This window comes from Ostrinia furnacalis, unplaced genomic scaffold (assembly GCF_004193835.3).
Source record: "Ostrinia furnacalis isolate ACB-3 unplaced genomic scaffold, ASM419383v2 OfSCF2477, whole genome shotgun sequence".
NCBI lineage: Eukaryota > Metazoa > Arthropoda > Insecta > Lepidoptera > Crambidae > Ostrinia > Ostrinia furnacalis.
Genome location: NW_021132716.1, coordinates 34,112 through 53,258, shown reverse-complemented (window position 1 = coordinate 53,258; position 19,147 = coordinate 34,112). Strand labels below are relative to the sequence as shown.

General features: G+C 36.7%; 1 protein-coding gene and 1 long non-coding RNA gene across 2 annotated transcripts; one reads left to right on the top strand and one right to left on the bottom strand.

Moving 5' to 3' along the window:
- Positions 1-43: 43 nt before the first annotated feature.
- On the bottom strand, positions 44-3,374 carry LOC114355664 (tetratricopeptide repeat protein 4-like). Its single transcript, XM_028308617.1, has 2 exons — positions 2,996-3,374; positions 44-265 (listed from the first exon to the last, which is right to left on the bottom strand). The coding sequence occupies exons 1-2, from the start codon at positions 3,146-3,148 to the stop codon at positions 71-73; spliced, it is 348 nt and encodes a 115-aa protein (XP_028164418.1). The 5' UTR covers positions 3,149-3,374; the 3' UTR covers positions 44-70.
- A 2,148-nt stretch (positions 3,375-5,522) lies between these two features.
- LOC114355668 (uncharacterized) lies at positions 5,523-7,197 on the top strand. The gene is made up of 2 exons (XR_003656129.1): positions 5,523-5,925; positions 7,047-7,197. It is a non-coding gene; the product is annotated as an uncharacterized LOC114355668 (long non-coding RNA).
- The last annotated feature ends 11,950 nt before the right edge of the window (positions 7,198-19,147 follow it).

The window sequence follows — 19,147 nt, the reverse complement described above, 5'->3', positions numbered from 1 at the left end:
GAAGAAAAACACTATCTTGAAAATATAGGACCAGCATTAAAACTAGTTTTTAAGAGAATATAGTTCAAACCTACCCTAATATCGCTAAGCGATAATTCTTGTGTTTAAAATTGAAGTTCCCGTCCTCTTTGTAACTGGTAGCCAGTTCCACGGGTGTATTTTCCTCAGGATCATATTTTAGTTTTGCAAGCCCCTCGGCTAGTGGTGATATATCACCATTCTCTGGTACTGTTTTCATGAAAAATGGATGCTTGTCCATTTCTTCCTGAAATCATAAAGAAAAAGGACATCTAGTTAAGAGAGGTACATCACACTCAAATTCTACCAGGGGTAAGTGTTATAGGCACAAGCAAAGTAATATTTAAGACTTTTATGCCCGTTTTCACCATCAATCCCTAATTTTTAAGTGACCCCTATGTAGAGTTGCCAGGTCCAAAATTACAAAACTGGACTCTGTGCTTCATTTGTAATAATAAATAATAATAATAAAATCTTTATTTCATTACCAGCGGAATTGCTTATAATCAATAGTGATCGATGCCTCCTTTTAAGCTTAAAGAAGCCTGTGCCAGGAGACATCGCTCTTCCTTGGAATATTATGTGTGCGTAAATACAATTCAATAGGTACTTATACAAAAATAAAAGTAAGCACTAGTACTACATACAGTCTAATTTTTTAGAAATCAGCAGAAATGTCATCAAATATGGCCAACTGACATAAAAATATTTTTAGTCTGTGAACTAGTGATGCGACAAAACCTCTCGTTAATCGCGAAGTGAAATGTTGTAGTACTTGCGTATCATCGCCGGGTGATCGTCAAAATACTAAAAATATGCAACAAAGTCGCAACATTGAATGTGAACTGATTATAAAATTTTTGAGAACAGGAAACAAACTGTATTCACAGATGTAATCAAAAAACACACTGGACAGTAAAACAATCAATGATATCCGTAAAGTTATTAAACTTATGTTGCTTGCTNGTTAATAATTAACTGAGTATATTTAAGGAATTGATACATATTATAAGACTACTCAATAACAATTTATTCACTCCCAAACTTATCTAGCAGAAGCGCGGCGATAGTAAAGTTTTAATGATATTTAACTTAACATTGAATAAAAAGTCTCAGACAAAAAGGTAAACAGTTTTAAATCAGTGCTCCCTAACAAACTTTCTTCAAATCCTTAAAATTCACGTAGTTCAAAAGAAGTTTCACCGGTTAACTCTACAACGAAGGCGAGTTCTCTTAAATCTAATTCAGAAAGGCTTTCCGTGTTAAAACCTCGTATTTACATCAGGTAAGGAAGTCAAACAGCAACTAAACTCAACTCTTGGATTGAGTTGCGAACGTTTACTAAATGTCGATACAAAAGACCTCAAACTTGGAAAATGAACTCTCAATTTGAGGCGTTTTGTATGACAAATTGTTTGTTGTAAATAACAAAATAAGTTATTTATTAGAGTCATGGACCTATAAAAAAAGTCGGACGGATTCTCATCAACAAAATACTGTGACATTAGGATACACCAGCTTGCCTGTACGTACAGGCCGGCACGCACACATTCACACCCTGATACACCACTTCGAGTGCAAACTTCACACAGTTGACACATTTAAGCAGCGGAAAAACGACACGAATACGACATGTCTTGTGTGATGAAATTGTGTAAAAACCGTTCTGTTCGAACAAACAAAAATTAAGGAATCACAGTTCACAGGCAAAATAATAATCCAATCACTTATTTCCCGACATTAAAATATTGAAATTAATTGAAATCAAACGTCATTCACTCGAAAAAATAATACGTCAAAGACCAGTGTTCTCAGTTATTTACGTGGGAAAATTACCCGAAATATGGGAAATTAATAATCTATGACTCACAGGTTACGGCACTGATGTGTCAGAGACAAGTCATAGACAATATGGAGATAACACATGATTTTAAACGTCAAGTCAATTTGACATGTCTCACAAATTTTCATCGTCCACGTATTTTGCTAAAATAATTTGTTTCAAAGATTGATTTCAAACTTGTATAAACGTGAAAATAAAGTTGGTTTCATGGGCTTGTTAAATAATGTGTATGATATTATGAACACGTAAGTGATTATGGTGTAATTGTGTATGAAAGTGTTTGTTTACATCTCTGCTGGATTCTAAAAAATCAAGGTATAATATCAACTAGGTATACTAAGTAACATATCTGTAGTAACAAAGTAAGGGGGATGGCGCGCGCGGAGTGAGTGAGTGTATGTGTGTGTGTGTGTGTGTGTGTGTGTGTGTGTGTGTGTATGTGAGTGAGTGAGTGTATGTGTGAATGTGTGAATGTGTACATGTGTGTTTTATTTTTATTTATATTTTATTAGTTTAGTTTAAGATTGTCTCAATGTCGTCATAAGATTTTGGCTTCAGCCATTTTATTAAAAGTTTCTTGCACTCGAAGTAATTTTTGTCATAAATATTAATCTCCTTATTAAGTAAATTATAGAGATACACAGAACGCCTATCATATTGCTTTTTTGCAAAGAAGGTTTTAAATCTAGGAGCATGTGCAACAATATCTTTCCTCCTATTGGTGAAGTCAGGGTTAAAAGGCATGGATTTGTGCTTTCTCAAAACTGTGTGAAGCACATACAACTTCCTAACTGAAAGAAGGCCACTAATTTGATAAAGAATTTGTGTTGGAAATCTAATCTTTTTAAAATTTGGCCGGACATTTTACCGGACAGGCCGGACAACACAATATTTGGCCGGACAAGACCGTAAAAAGCCAAACATGTGGCAACCCTACCCCTATGGTAACACATAACAGGAATTTTGTTTTCATAGGGCTCACTTAAAAACTAGGGATTAATGGTGAAAACGGGCATTAGGCTTTTATTTTTTCAACCATGTAGATAGAAACTAATGTGATTCAATGGGGAGCTTAATCTGTGGGTCGTAATATCCAAAAATTAAGAAAGAAGAAGGATTATTGTATAGTCTAACCTCCCATCGGTCTTCTGGCCATCCTTCTGTATACCTCTTCTTTTCTAAGCTGTTTATGAAGTCGTCGAGTTCCTGATCAAGCTTCTGACATAACGCAAGCCTCTCTTCGTCTGTCATAGGAGCTTTCTTCTCTTGAGGCGCCTCTTCAGCCATGATAATGGTTGAATATTAGACTCCTTAGAAATTGACCAAGATCGAGCTACAGTGTTGTTTAATAACCCTTGTGAACTGTGCTATGAATGGTAAATTCTACTTAAGCGAATCCCTTTTTCTATGTAATACTTTTCGCTTTATTCACCAACACCAATCATCAAGTCTTGAACAACAAAAATAAGGCATGAGCAAAGAAAATACAATCAATACAGCATGAGTGAAAGAAAATAACCTAAAAAATTTGACAGTGACACTGACACATTAGTGATGCTTTTTTTTTTTTTTAATATAGTTTTTCACGGCTCTGGGTGCATGCCCTTTTAAGCCAGTCTTTGAAGTCCGTTGAACTTTTGTTTGAATTTGACACATGACAACTGTGTTTGACACACAGTTAGGGATTGTTTGACACTTCACTTCACTGATTCACTGTGATTCACTGATATTTACTTAGTTTTTACTCTTCTCAATTTCTCAAATAGTTCCCAGAGTTGAAACCACAAAAGTATNTAAAAACTTTTTTTCCTGAATCCATGGAAGAGGATTATTATTATAATAAATATTAGAATTACACTCATTATATTTTTTCGAGAATAACATAACGCCGCTCTTATTGGGACTAATATCAAGTTTTAATTTACCAGAATAAAAATTATGAATTTCAACTAAAGCTAGGTTTAAACTGTGCACAGCAGTATTTGTGAACGTCAGAATGGCGGGTGTATGATCACAGAAATGAATAAAATAAATATGATTAATTAATACCTGAGGTGTACCTTGGTGTACCTTTAGTTATTTATTTTGTACTTCCCTAAGACGGGAACAATTACGATTACAAAATGAGCCGCCAACCTGATATCAGGTTGGCGGGTGTATGCTGAAATTGGACGAAACAGATAAGTTATGGTATTCTAATATTTATCATTATTTAGTACCTGAAATGTACCTCACAAATATATTAATACGAACCAAATGCGACGAATAATTAACGAGAAAATCGATACGAAAAATTTGATATCCACCATTTTCTTGATGGCCACCATTTTTTATAGGATGTTAGAAAGTTGATACCGACACAGATAATACATACCGTAGAATTTTTAAAGTCTGTTTTTATGACACGCACACTTGTGAATTTGCCAATACCATTAATTTGCTACTATACTCTGATTTTTAATTCCACGGAATTTTGACATTTCAGAAGTGTTGTCAACATTGAAACATTCCCACTAAGAATGGAGAGTATTTTCACAAATTAAAAAATAATCCTTTCTTGAATTGGTCATTTGAATTTTTATTATCATTTATTTTTGAAGTTACAAAAAAAAATGGGAAATTATTTTTCTATTACTGGACTCCCTGGCCAATAATCCATGGGTTACAAACCTTTTTTATGAAAATCCTTTTGTTAATAAAATTTAGCTTCATAAAATAGTCAATTTAACAAGATGCCAATTTTATAATCCAAGTTGACTAAGATGACGATAATGATCATTGATGATTAATACATATTTTCGTTTATGTTAATATATCGTTTTTCTGTGTTAAAAACACGTTTTTTTTTTCTATTTAGTCTCTAAAATGTACATAATAATTAGTGAACATTGAATTCACAAAACAAACAATAGTTCATTCTTAAAAGTTGTACTTGATGAAATTTCATTTCATATTATTTATTATTAATTCAAAGCAAAAAAGGCTTAATACATCTGAATTTTCAAAAAATGACAGCTGTCAGAATTCCGTCGAATTTAAAATCGGACTTTAGACGAAAAGAAGAAGAGAATAAAATTAGAAGAAGAAGACGATGTCCCGATTATTAGTTCCGATTTTTGCCACGTTGGACAACCTTATTTATGTCATTTACAGGAGGGCGCTGCTATCAATACTTTTTGATTTTAGCAAATTAATGGTATTGGCAAATTCACAAGTGTGCGTGCCATAAAAAAACAAACTTTAAAAATACTACGGTATGTATTATCTGTGTCAGTATCAACTTTCTAACTTCTTATAAAAAATGGTGGCCATCAAGAAAATGGTGGATATCAAATTTTTCGTATCAATTTTCTCGTTAATTATTCGTCGCATTTGGTTCGTATTAATATATTTGTGAGGTACATCTCAGGTACTAAATAATTATAAATATTAGAATACCATATCTTACCTGTTTCGTCCAATTTCAGCATACACCCGCCAACCTGATATCAGGTTGGCGGCTCATTTTGTAATCGTAATTGTTCCCGTCTTAGGGAAGTACAAAATAAATAACTAAAGGTACACCAAGGTACACCTCAGGTATTAATTAATTATATTTATTCTATTCATTTCTGTGATCATACACCCGCCATTCTGACGTTCACCAGTATTTACAGTATAAATTAATAAATCATCAGCAAATTGTAAAAATTTTATATCCCTTTGTGTTAAATACTTATTAATTTGACTAGTGTATAAATTGTACAATAATGGCGAGATCGTAGCGCCCTGCATTGTGCCTTTATATACATATCCGGGTCCATGAAAAATGTTATTAAATTTTATATACATTATTCTTTTATACAAAAAATTGAAAATCCATTTACAGACTACCCCGGGTACTCCAATATCACATAAGATGGCTATTAAAATTGAGGGGACCACGTTATCGAACGCGCCCTGTACATCAAGGAAGACACAAGCTGTTGCAGAGTGACCGTCAAGAGAATTCCTAACATCTGAGACCAATGCTGTAAAACTTTCTGCTGCACTTCGGCCTTTCCTAAATCCGAATTGTTCATTTGGTAAGATATTATTTGATTCGACATAATAATCTAATCTTGTCTTTAACATGCACTCAAATACTTTACCTATACATGAAGACAGAGAAATTGGTCGATAAGAGTTACAGTCATCAGGAGGCTTATCTGGTTTAAGTATAGGAATGACACATTGAGTCTTCCATGAGTCTGGGATGACCTGTGTTTGCCATAGTAAATTAAAAATGTACAGTAAAAGTTTTTTGGCATTACTATGTAGGCGACGAATAAGTTCATAAGGAATATTGTCTAAACCAGGTGTAGTGTTCCTACGAGACTTCAAGGCAGTCATAAACTCTTCCCAAGAAAAATGTTGAGATAAAAAAGCTGCTTTTTCGTTACCAATTTGACAGAAATATGCTTGCAATAATGAATTATTTACTTCTTTTTCAGGAGGAGATACAGGGGAATATTTCTCAAAAAAAGAGGGAATCCATTCATCATTCTTCGGCAGTTTAGGAATTGAAACACGCTTAAACCTCTTCATATAGTTCCATACTGTACTAACAGGAGTATATCGATTAAAAGATTCACATAAAGATTTCCAACCTGTTTTCTTTTTTTCCTTAAGAGTTAGTTTTTTAGCAGCATCTAATTTTTTATACGCAATGTAGTTGTCAATGCTTGGATTACGTCTATAAAAATTTAAAGCATCTTTACTTTTTTTAACTGCACTATTACACTCATCATCCCACCAAGGTACAGGCTTTTTCATTAAATTGGGAGAGGTTTTGACTACTTTAGGTACACATTTGTCTCTAATATTAATCAAATNGACAGAGAAATTGGTCGATAAGAGTTACAGTCATCAGGAGGCTTATCTGGTTTAAGTATAGGAATGACACATTGAGTCTTCCATGAGTCTGGGATGACCTGTGTTTGCCATAGTAAATTAAAAATGTAGAGTAAAAGTTTTTTGGCATTAATATGTAGGCGACGAATAACTTCATAAGGAATATTGTCTAAACCAGGAGTAGTGTTCCTACGAGACTGCAGAGCAGTCATAAACTCTTCCCAAGAAAAATGTTGAGACAAAAAAGCTGCTTTTTCATCACCAATTTGAGAGAAATATGTTTGCAATAATGAATTATTTACTTGTTTTTCAGGAGGAGATAGAGGAGAATATTTCTCAAAAAAAGAGGGAATCCATTCATCATTCTTCGGCAGTTTGGGAATTGAAACACGCTTAAACCTCTTCATATAGTTCCATACTGTACTAACAGGAGTATATCTATTAAAAGATTCACATAAAGATTTCCATCCAGTTTTCTTTTTTTCCTTAAGAGTTAGTTTTTTAGCAGCATCCAATTTTTTATATGCAATGTAGTTGTCAATGCTTGGATTACGTCTATAAAAATTTAAAGCATCTTTACTCTTTTTAACTGCACTATTACACTCATCATCCCACCAAGGTACAGGCTTTTTCATTATATTGGGAGAGGTTTTGACTACTTTAGGTACGCATTNCATATTGGAAACATAATCAGATATTATGGTTTCCAAAAAATTTAAAATATTGAGAAATTAGCCATTTTACTGTCATTTGTTAGTGTAATTATTACACACATTGTTCAAACCTTCCTTATAAGCATTCAAATATTATGCATACAAATATTCAATTTAATCACGACATCGCGCCCAAGTTCACAACAATCAATCTTGGTATTGTTTTGACAATTTATGTCATGTACAAGCATTTTGTGCAAAGTGTTGCTTACGAAATTGTTTACCGCTCTAACACCGAGCACTTAGTTTAGTCACAAGTTTAGTTCAATTAACATTGCAGGCTTGTGATATTGACACCTTGATATTCCCCACTCACAGCACGAGGCATGCTGCCTCGTCTAGAGCACATACATTAGGAATTAATCTTGATTATCAGAATTACCCCCGGTTGGAGCGTTATTTCAAATAGCTACTTTGGGCAAATTCTTTAATAGAATGCCTATTGCGTCCAGAAATAACAATCAACATTTAATTGCCAGAAGAACCTAATACTGACAATTGATTTGGGAAACAATAATTAACTTTCCCACTTACATTATGGCTAATATAACAGCTAATTATACTTGCCTTTAATTACTTACCCTTAATTCGCCGTTGTCTTTTTTGGTGAACCTACGTACACCTATGATCTCGTAAGATGACGAGAGTTTCTTAAAAAGTTCCTCATTGCTGATACTAGTGGGTACAAAGCGAAGCACGCCGACTGTTTCTACTGCTGTGGCTGGGATGTATGCCTTGAGTTGGTGTTTGGTTAGGAAGGGATCGTTTTTCAGGAAGTTATTGGCATTACTAGACTGGGAAAATGTGACACATATTTTATTGGCGTTAATTCTTTTAAGATTGGTAATGCCCTTGATTTCATTTTTGAAAAGGTTGGTAGTCAGAATGGGATTGTTGTTCCCGATCTTCTCATTCTCTTTCGTGCTTTCCACAAATACAGAAAACTCGCCACTCACCGTGTTCTCCGCGAATAGCCTTCTATACCCTGGTTTTACGTACGGTTTGTAGAAATCTTCATCTGCACTCGTATAGGTGTGATCTCTATTTGGTGCCTTCCTTTTTTCCTTGCCCCTGGGCGGGTCCTTACCGTCCCCGTCCGGCATAGTCGAGTTTTAAGTTGACTTAACGACTTCGAATAGATAGATAACTATTTTTATCACAAAAAGAGAAAAATACAAAATTGGCTTCAAAAATCGCGCCTAGTGCGTTCAAAAGCCCGCCAAAAAAACCTGTAAGTAACCATTTCAACTAAATAAACAGGTAATTTACCGTTGAATGTGCTTTAGGTATTGCAAACAAACGTCGTGTATCCATCGCATCAGCCATTCACTAATTGGGCGGTTGCAGCGTTAATTAAGCAAAAGCTAAAAGCGCCGTGCTCTCTCATCAGTTTGCGCGCGAATTTGAGTGCAAGAACGAAAATGGAATTACATGTACGAATGGATGTTGGTAAACGTTTCGTTCGAGTAGAAGATCGTTCAAAGGAATAGTACTCGACAGTCGTATACTATGTAGTACGTAGTGGTTCGAATGATCCATTTTGGTAAATGGGTTGGTCTGAACTGATTAAAGTGCAAACTAGATAAAAATTGAACAAATAGCAACATTAGTAAGCTAGTTATTAATCTTTTAGAGGCACAATCCATTAGCTCTGAAAACCTAAATTAGTGTTAGATACCTTATCACATTCTTAGAAAATAAGCAAAAGAAGAAAATAGCGATAGGACTCCAGAAGAACTATACTATGCAATTTTTACTTGTCAGGGTGTGAGTATATTTTTTAAACGATTTATATTGAACGCATGCAAATTGAAATTCTACTGCTCTGAAAATACGTTTCAAAAATCTCACACGATCAAGCGAGATTCGTCGTCACGTCCACGTCTACATTGGTAATCGACGTCGCATCTTCAAATGCACGCCTTCTAGAGCAGGAAATTAATCGACGCGGCGCGAATAATTGCTTCCCAATGCGGGACTGGCGTTTCATATTTACTGAGAAGTTTCATTTATTTTCTACAGCACATTTACATTTCTTTGTAGTTATATTATTATGCTTGTGTTTTAAAAAAGTAATGTAACAGAAAAGTAAGTAAGTAATTTATAATAGCGAAAGTTATTAAATAATGTAGGTAGGTACAATATTATAAAGAGGAAAGATTTGTTTGTTTGTTTGTAGGTAATTTTTTATTTATTTTTTTTTATTACCAAATTTAAATTACCAAATAGTCTCCGAAACTACTAGACTAATTTGAAAAATTGTTACCCCAGTAGAATCCTAAATTATTTCTGATGAACATAGGCGGTACGAATCAGAAAAATCTATCTATCTATAATAGCCTTTGGGGTTCGTCTTCGAACATGGGCCTCTTCAATCTTTCACCGACTTCTGTCTCCCACTTGCATCCAGTTTATTTCAGCTTGTCGCCACTCGCCGGATGTCATCCCCTGCCTAGGAATGAGAATTACCTACATCAAGTTCTCAGAATGCATCCTGTTAAACCATCAAAGCTTTGTGCTACTGAAATTGATTTACCTTTAGCAACATGGTTTTGACAAAGCGGATATTGCGAATTGTCTATTTGTTCGCGTTTTGCAATCACGCTAAGAGCTGTTAGCACACGATACATCGCGAATTAGTATTATCGTATGCAACAGGCGGAAATATATCTACATATTTGAACGGCTCCAATAGGACAGGGATGGTGAACCAATGGCACGCGCTAAAATATTAGGGCATGTCACCAATCACAAAATTTATCATTTCAGCCAAAGAACGTCCACTGCTGAACATAGGCTTCCCCAATGACTTTCATAATGACCGGTTCGAGCGGCCTGCATCCAGCGCCTTCTTGCTATCTGCTGCCTATGCTCAGCAGTGGACGTCCTATGGCTGAAATGATGATGATGGTGATGAACTATGACAGACTATATCAAACATTTTCTTAGAAAAGTGGCACGTTGATAAAAGGTTCGCTATCCCTGCAATAGGATATCGGAATTTGCTACAAAATTCACGGGAAATTCGGGCGATAACTCATCTGAATATTATTTTGGATTGGAATTTTGCGAGTTATGTGTGAAAAGCTTGAAATGTTTTGATCTTGTATCAATTTTCGTTTTAAAACATGACGTTTCAAATTCAAGTTTCTCGTTACTTGTAAATGGCATGTCATTGTACTTACCTGAGTTCCTTGAAAGTAGTACCTCTCTTTTGAGAAGACGACTCTTTTTAATTTACCAGAGACAAGGATCGTTCTCAAAGTTGCACAGCGTGCTATGGAAAGGGCTATGATCAGTGTTTCTTTACGAAATCAAATCAGAAATGAGGATAATATCCCTAAACGAACTAAAGTCACTGACATAGCCCGATGGATTAGCAAGCTGAAGTGGCAATGGGCAGGGCACATAGTACGCAGAACTGACGGCCGATGGAGCAGCAAGCTGGCCCGACGACCTGATAAAGGTAGCAGGAAGGCGCTGGATGCAAGCTACTACCAACCGTGCGATGTGAAAGTCATTGGGGGAGGCCTATGTTCAGCAGTGGACGTCATGTGGCTGAAATGATGATGATGATGATGATGATCGTTATTTTTTTTACCCTACCAGCGTTTCAAGACATAAATTTGTCAAGTGCATGAATACATGGATCAGTGTGTGTCTTATTGTTATGAGTAAGTACGGTTCCTTGGGATCGGTATGACTGCACCACATACAGGGACCATGGTAAGAGTACATCGCAGGATATGTATTAAAAACAATGCTACTTTAGACTTCTTCTACTGCTACTTTATTCTAATTAATAAAATTATTTGTTACTTGTGCTGTTAATTACAATTCTCAATCCGTAAATAATTTCTTCTTTCTACCGTGTTCGTACTACTGTCCTCGTAAAATCATCGTAACCGATTGTTGTAATCGGACTACATGAACATCACTCGACCATGTATGTCCATTTGGACATATCGGAATGACACGCTTTGACGATCAACTTGCTGTATCTACTCTAATCCATATCTGTGGTCGCGACCAATGACAGGATACGTTGATGTGAAGTGTGAACTCATCCCTACAAATTCATACACGACATCATACTCTCTTATCTGTGCACGACATCGCCATCGCGCACGCAAGCTGCATGCGTTGGTTTGGCCGAAACTTAAGAGTAAATTGTTTGTATAAAGTCCGGTTAACCCGGTTTCCACCAAGGTGGAGTAGAGCGGAGCGAAGCGGAGAAGTTTTTTGAGAGAATAACCAATCAGATTTCGAAACCAATAGAAATCTCCGTGATTAATGATTTCTCCGTTGGAAACCGGGCCTTACTTTTTCATAAAATAATATCAACCAAGTATCGTGCGCTCAATTTTGCGTCGTTTTTAGCCGATCTCACTGCTCGATAGGATCTCGATCTTCCATGAATTTAAAAATCGCTTCAAAATATTTCAGCAAAATACCCATCACTAGAAGCTTAAATGGTTCGTGCACAATTTCGGTTTCAGTCAAAGGGAAACTGGGAAGTTTTGTTTACCCCAGTTTCTATGTAAATGCGGCCTCCGACACAGATTTTTCATTTCTCAACCTGCCAGCGGAATACAAATTGGCATTATTGCAGTGAACTGCGAATAAAGGAAGGTGCACTGAACCGCACCCAAAACTTCACACAAAGGGGGAAAAACAGCCAGTTTATAAGACAATTTTAGGAAATTCAGCAAAATATCTAAGAATAATAGGCATTCATCATCATCATTTCAGACATAGGACGTCCACTGCTGAACATAGGCCTCCCCCAATGATTTCAAAATCACTCGGTTGGTAGCGGCCTGCATTCAGTGCCTTCCTGCTGCCTTTGGGAGGTCGTCGGTCCAATGTAGGAATTTTACAAGAAGCAGAGCAGTAGTCAATGTTATACCACAGTCATTTGATACATTTTTATAAAGGCTTATTTTGAAGAATACTGAGTCAACATGCACACTCCTCACTGAAGTAAGAAAAATATTTTCTTTCTTCAGGTGCAAGTGTTAGCTCAGTGCACTTAAAAGAAGAAACAAAAAGTGCACTTAAAAGAAGAAAAAGAAAATGCTCTATTTATAATTCATCGTCATCAACATCATTTCAGCCATAGGACATCCACTGCTGTACATAGGCCTCCCCCAATGCTTTCCATGTTGATCGATTGGTAGCGGCCTGCGTCCAGCGCTTCCCTGCTACTTACCTACCTTTACGATGTCGTCAGTCCACCATGCAGGTGGACGTCCCACGCTGCGTTTTCCGGTACGCGGCCTCCATTCCAGAACCTATTACCCTCTTCATGAATGTGTTTCCATATTTGCCAAATCACCATGATGAGCATAGCCATTACACGGTAATTCATTGATTAGTACATAACAAAAATCAATATCTTGATATTTTCAGTAAACTTTGTAATGCCCCTTTTATGAAGTCACGTTTCTTGGGTGTTATTTTGGTTTACTTTAGCATAAGAATGAGCTGTTCCACATTCCTTACCTGTGCACCAAGGCTGCATTTGTTCAAAAATAATTTCAGTCTCGCAAATATTTGTTCAATTTACATTCCATTAAGCTCCGGCCCCTCGGATATTTGCAAATATTTTCGGAGGTAGAAGACGAAATGCAAGATTAGGGCGAGCATTCCTGTCTCCACAGGAATGTAGGGACTAGGGAGCGACCATGGAGTTCATTTGATATACCGAAGTTATTGAGGGCAGTTCAAAATTAATTGCAGTTTTGGCAACTATTATTTATTCTGTGGTTTTGGAATTTGGATGGTTTTGGCCTTTGGATCGAATATTTCAAGTTCTGTGCAAGAAGCAATTTCAAGTTCTGTGATGGTCACGAGACTCACTCGGGCGAATACCTCTACTTACTTACTTACTAGTTCGCAGAACCACCAAGCAGAGGACCAGTCATTGTGGAAATCCACGGGGGAGACCTTTTTGATTATGGAGAACGACATTCGGTTGAAATTAGAACGAAAATACCTTTAGGATTCTTTTGAAAAACGATGAGTAAACTTTTTCGTTTACACAACCATAGTATTCTTCTTTGAGAGAACTTCCTAGAAATCCTCTTATTCTTCTATCCTTCGTTGACAGAACGACGTAAGGTTAGCTAGTCATTAAATAAAAGACGGCAAACGAAACAAAAAGTTATTTTTACACGTGGAACCAAAAGTAGATATCAAAACAAACAAGTGAGATTAATTCGAAGCCCGAGTTGTATCACGTGAGTTTTACGTGACAACATTTCTTTCGACAAACATTTGGAGCCTGTGTGTACTTCATCTTGCTGTTTTTCAGCATATGAGTAAGACTTAGGATTAATGATTGTAGTAAGGAGTTAGGATCCCAGTTAGAACTCTGTAGTAACTTAGGTAATATTACGAAACTTGCTTGTCATTCATATCTCACTAGCTTTTGCTCACTGCTCCGTTTTACTTCCTTAGGGGTGGAGTTTCATAAAATCCGTTCCCAGTGGATGTCTACATCCTGTAAGGAACCTAAATGCCTTTCAAGTTTGTTGGTGTTATAGTTTCTGAGATTTAGGGTTTATTCAGTAAGTGGTATTACGCGTTTATTCATCTTACTCATATATATACTCCCAAGCCGCTTTCGGCTACGGTAACCACGACAAAATTCCTTTAGTCCGCAATAAGAGGGCTACGCTGGGCTGCCCTATCATGTGCCCTCACATGGCTACAGTAGCCAATCTTGTTGGTAAACGTGCGCGAACAATGTCGACACGTTAGGACACCGCTGATGTAGTTGTAAGTGATAGCCGCTGCTGGTCTGGCTTTAAGAGCATCGCGCTTCGAATCAAGATCAGATTTCCGCTGCTCTTCGAAATCGTTAACTTTTTTCCGCACCAGGCGCCTCCACTCCGGTGACGGAGGCGCGTCCGTGCTAGACGGTGGCTAGCAGTTTTTTCCCACTTTTTACTTATACATATAACAAAAATCTTACTTATACATATAAATGCGAAAGTTTGTATGGATATCTGGATGTTTGTTACTCTTTCACGCAAAAACTACTGAACAGATTTTGATGAAACTTTACAGTATTATTGTTTATAACCCAGAATAACATATAGGCGGGTGAAGCCGCGGGCAAAAGTTAGGTACGTAGAAGGAATAAGTAAGTTATCATGCATACGTTAATCGAAGAATACGGGCACACGTAAAAGCACACTTTAAATATTATTACATAATGAAAAGAGTTTTTCTGTCAGATTAGGTACGAGTAGATTAGAGATTAGGTATGATTGCTCACGGCTAACATCAGCTCTCTGTTTACTAATGCATCGGTATAATAATATAATGTAATGTAACATTATGTTACTAAGCGCAATTAAATCGGTCACATACATGTGACCTGGATATACGTTGACCTACTCTTTCCTTCATTACCCACATACACAGGCCGTTTAGCCATGTTTCCGTTGATATAAAACAAAACAAATCCTGGATGAGACTTCTCTCTACCCGACTGTACGACGCAAAGGAGGGTAAAGTGTTTATTTTTATAATAATGAAAATCAAAACATCGTTCATTTCAGCCGTAAGACGTCCACTGCTGGACAAAGGCATCCCCCAAGGATTTCCACAAAGACCGGTCCTGCGCCGCTCGCATTCAGGCTCCTCCCGCGACCTTCACCAGATCGTCGGTCCACCTAGTGGGAGGCCTGCCCACGCTACGTCTTCCGGCTAGTGGTCGTCACTCAAGAACTTTCCTGCCCCAGCGGCCTACTCTACGAGCTATATGCCTCGCCCACTGCCACTTGATTTTAGCGATTCTGCGGGCTATGTCAGTCACTTTGGGTCTCCTACGGATCTCCTCATTTCTGATTCGATCACGCAGGGAAACTCCGAGCATAGCACGCTCCATCGCCCTTTGGGTGACCTCTCTATTTTACCAGAGGATAATAGAGTATTTGGCTTACACTCCCCACGCTGGTCTTGGGAAGGCCTGATGTTTGCATTAATTATAATTTGTCCCTTAGTCGTCTTATACGACATCTACGGGAATAGTGAGAGTCAACCTATTCTATTCTGCTACAACCTCATGGTAGAGTGAGATTGGTCTAAGAAGAAATACCGAAATTATTGACTTAGGTACTTATATTTTTATTGATGTAAATGTATAGAGAAAAAAGTCAATTTTAAGTAGTGTTTAGGAATTAAATAAGCGTTGCCATACATGAAATATTGTGCTTATTGAGTTCCCAAAAGTTGCTAATTTATATTCTCTACATCCGTGTCTTGTCCCATATAAAGAGCGATTCCATCGTAATCGGACTAATTTTTCCCACTCGACGTTAACTGAGACGGCGGCCATCAAGCGGAGTCCCGGAGTCCGGGCACGTCCCGGGATGCCCCGGGATCCGGGAGGTTTACAAATCGCTCGCGAGACCGCGCTTTGGTCTTTGATACTTCTTGCGGTTAGTTGTTTGGTTTACATTTGCATTAGGTTGGATGGATTTTTAACGTTCTCTCAGAGTTATCCGTACTAGAGTATTGAGAACATCACACCCAGGTTAGCACTGTAAAGCATCTTCTGTTGTAAAAGGTGCCATTTTGAGACAAAAATGTATAAGTAGACAGAAACAGGTAGATACATTTCTTCCAAAATATTTTCTTAATGTTTGGGCAGTGGGAATAAGAGTAGTCTATGCTACAGTTGACACTACATCATCATAGTTCCATGGAATTGCAAGGTTACTTCAAATACGCGCGACTTAGCTGCTCTCTCGATAAACGAAGGGACTCGAGAGAAAGAAGTTTTCAGTCAAAGCACGTACCTACGTAAACTACCCAGTGGTCTACTACAAACAACCGTCTCGATATCCTAGAAAGCTGTCCCTGTCCCACATATTACTATCTTCAAATTAGCGAAAGAGACAAGATTATGATGCTAGTAAAATCGGAACCTTTCAAAGTGGGACCTAAACTCCCCGGGAGGGTTTACAAATCGCTTACAAAAACCGCGAACTTTTTGCGGTGGTTAGTTCGTAGTTTGGTTTGGACATTTGCATTAATAACTGGAGTTTAGAAAACAAAGATAAAATGGCAATCCATCTATGTAGACTGGTATTTGTTTTTATCGAGAAAAAGAAAAAATTAGTTTCAGCGTAGAAGGGTTTTGCCATGTTGCTTTGTGAACTTTAAGTTGAGTGGCAAAATGAAAAAATAACCTATACGTCACGTTAAAATAACACGCTATTTTATTTTGGCAAGGTGCGTGGCATGTGACGTCACGCCCACCTGATTCCCTAATATTTTATTTTTAGAATTATGTTTCTTCTTTATCCACCCACTGGTTGTCTATTCTCTAACTAAAATGTCACCAATTAACTTATTTACCTCCTTTAAAAAAAATATTTAATATTCCCTAGTCGCCCTTCCCAGACTGGATAAATTATTAAGTTTACCTAGGCCAAGTAAAATATGTTCTTCTTACAGAACAAAAACAAAGAACTAATAATAGAGTAGTACATCAATCACACTAATATCTGGGGACGAAACACAGAAGTCGGTAACTAAATCACCTAGATGATTACTTACTTGTCGCCAGAAATTATGGAGGGAGTATGATAATCTACATTAGTGGGAAATGACAACTTTCTTTGTGTTAGAGGAAAAACTATGTAGAAAGAAAATTATGTATTTTCATGTTCTAATTATTATAGCATATTGTGTAGGTGAATTTTACTTATGTGTAGTTACCAAAACTTTTTTTTAATGTAGTAAGTAGTTATCATGTATAGTTGTTGCAATTCACGAAGGCGAGTGAGCTTTACATGTGTGGTGGCTCGCTACTGATAGTTTTTCAAATGTTTTGATAGACATTACACCATCGTTGTACATGTACACGTACATGTAAAGCTCACTTGCCTTCGTGAGTCTCTATACTTATGCGATTGAAAGGGATAAGTAGGTAAGTAAATAAAGCTTGGATAGTTTTATAGAACCCTGAAAATAATGTCATTCAAAATGCTTGGACCGAATTTCACCTGTAAATAAACTTATAACTGAGTTGCATGTCTGTGGACATTTGATTTTAAGACGCCAAGTGCATTTCGTCAGCGGATTTTTATTAAAAAAATGATTCTAATGGCGCAAGTAGACTATGCCGGAAATTGCAAGACGTAATAGTGTGAACACCATCTCGGTTACTTGTTCTCTCCTCGGTCGGGTGCGTCGCCCATACTTCGGTGTGCGGGCTAGCGCTTCGACTTGGACAATTATTAATTGCTGCATAGTGTACTTACGCCGTAAAGAAGTCTCTACAAAAACCACAGACCAATCTCATTTCTGACAAACACTTTCAATTAAGGTGGGAGATTTAAATTTTAAACCAGAACTCTTTGGTAATGAGAACTCACGACACGAGCCAGAAATTGCATTGGGAGAAAAAATCCAATTTAACTTGCGCCTGCATCTTCGATTTCCTATTAGGTTATACACACATCATGTGGTGGGAAGTGGGAAAAGTTCGAACTTCATGCTTTTTTCACCAATAGATACTTAGAGTCAATAATAAGGAATGAAGAGTAAAGTATATCTTAAAAGTAATACATTAAATATACGATGTCAAAGAGCAAAAAATAGCATAGTTTTTAGTCCCGCTTTTTGAAACGCTATTATTGCAAATTGTAAACAATATCTAACATCTATACTAATAATTATTATAAAGCTGAAGAGTTTGTTTGTTTGTTTACTTGAACGCGCTAATCTCCGGAACTACTGGTCCGATTTGAAAAATTCTTTCAGAGTTAAATAGCCCATTTATCGAGGAAGGCTATAGGCTATACAACATCACGCTACAATCAATAGGAGCAGAGCAATAATGAAAAATGTTACGAAAACGGGTTTTCACGCGTACCAAGTCGCGGGCACAGCTAGTTTCTTTATAAAAATGCAAGAATTAACAAAATATGAACAAGATCCCAGCTAAATTCTCTTCTTGGAATTTATTAGCTAAACCTGCAATGCACAACATTACTTGAACATGTTTATTCCAGAATAAAAAACACATCTGCATCAGTATAATCTCTTACATTTATATGTAAATCCTTTTCTAGAATGCTGCAGTAACAACTAAATAGCAAGGTTAGAAGGCTTTAAGTGACCTAAATACTAAGTACACTCCACTGAATGAAGTTAAAAGACAGATAACATAATCCTACAAAGTAGTATTTTTTTACCTACTGGTACAATAAGGAAACTATTGGCTTTCCTCTTACCTTTTGTAAAATAATGGTTAGACTTCAGCCTATTACCAAGCCCTACACAAAAAACAACTGTAAACCGTAATGTCAAAAGTATAAAGTTAAAATAAAATCCATTAGAAATCATAATGAAACCTCAATACCTACATTCTAATTTCTTTCTAAAATTAGATACCTACATAAAAAATCCATCATAAAAAAGGTACGCAAATCTTGGTTATGTTTTCATATTTTTAGTTACGGGTAGGATTTGCCGAAATTCCTTTAATAATGGATTCGAGGGCATGCTCCTTAGGGACTTTCTCGGAATTCTTATAATGTTAGCTTTGGCCAAAGAAATAGATTGAAATAAGCTTACCTAGTGTTATTTATTCATATTAAGAATTGAGATATGTAAGGATTTTCCTATATCAAAGGAGAAGTAAATTGATTTCTAAATACGTTTCGATTCTGAGATA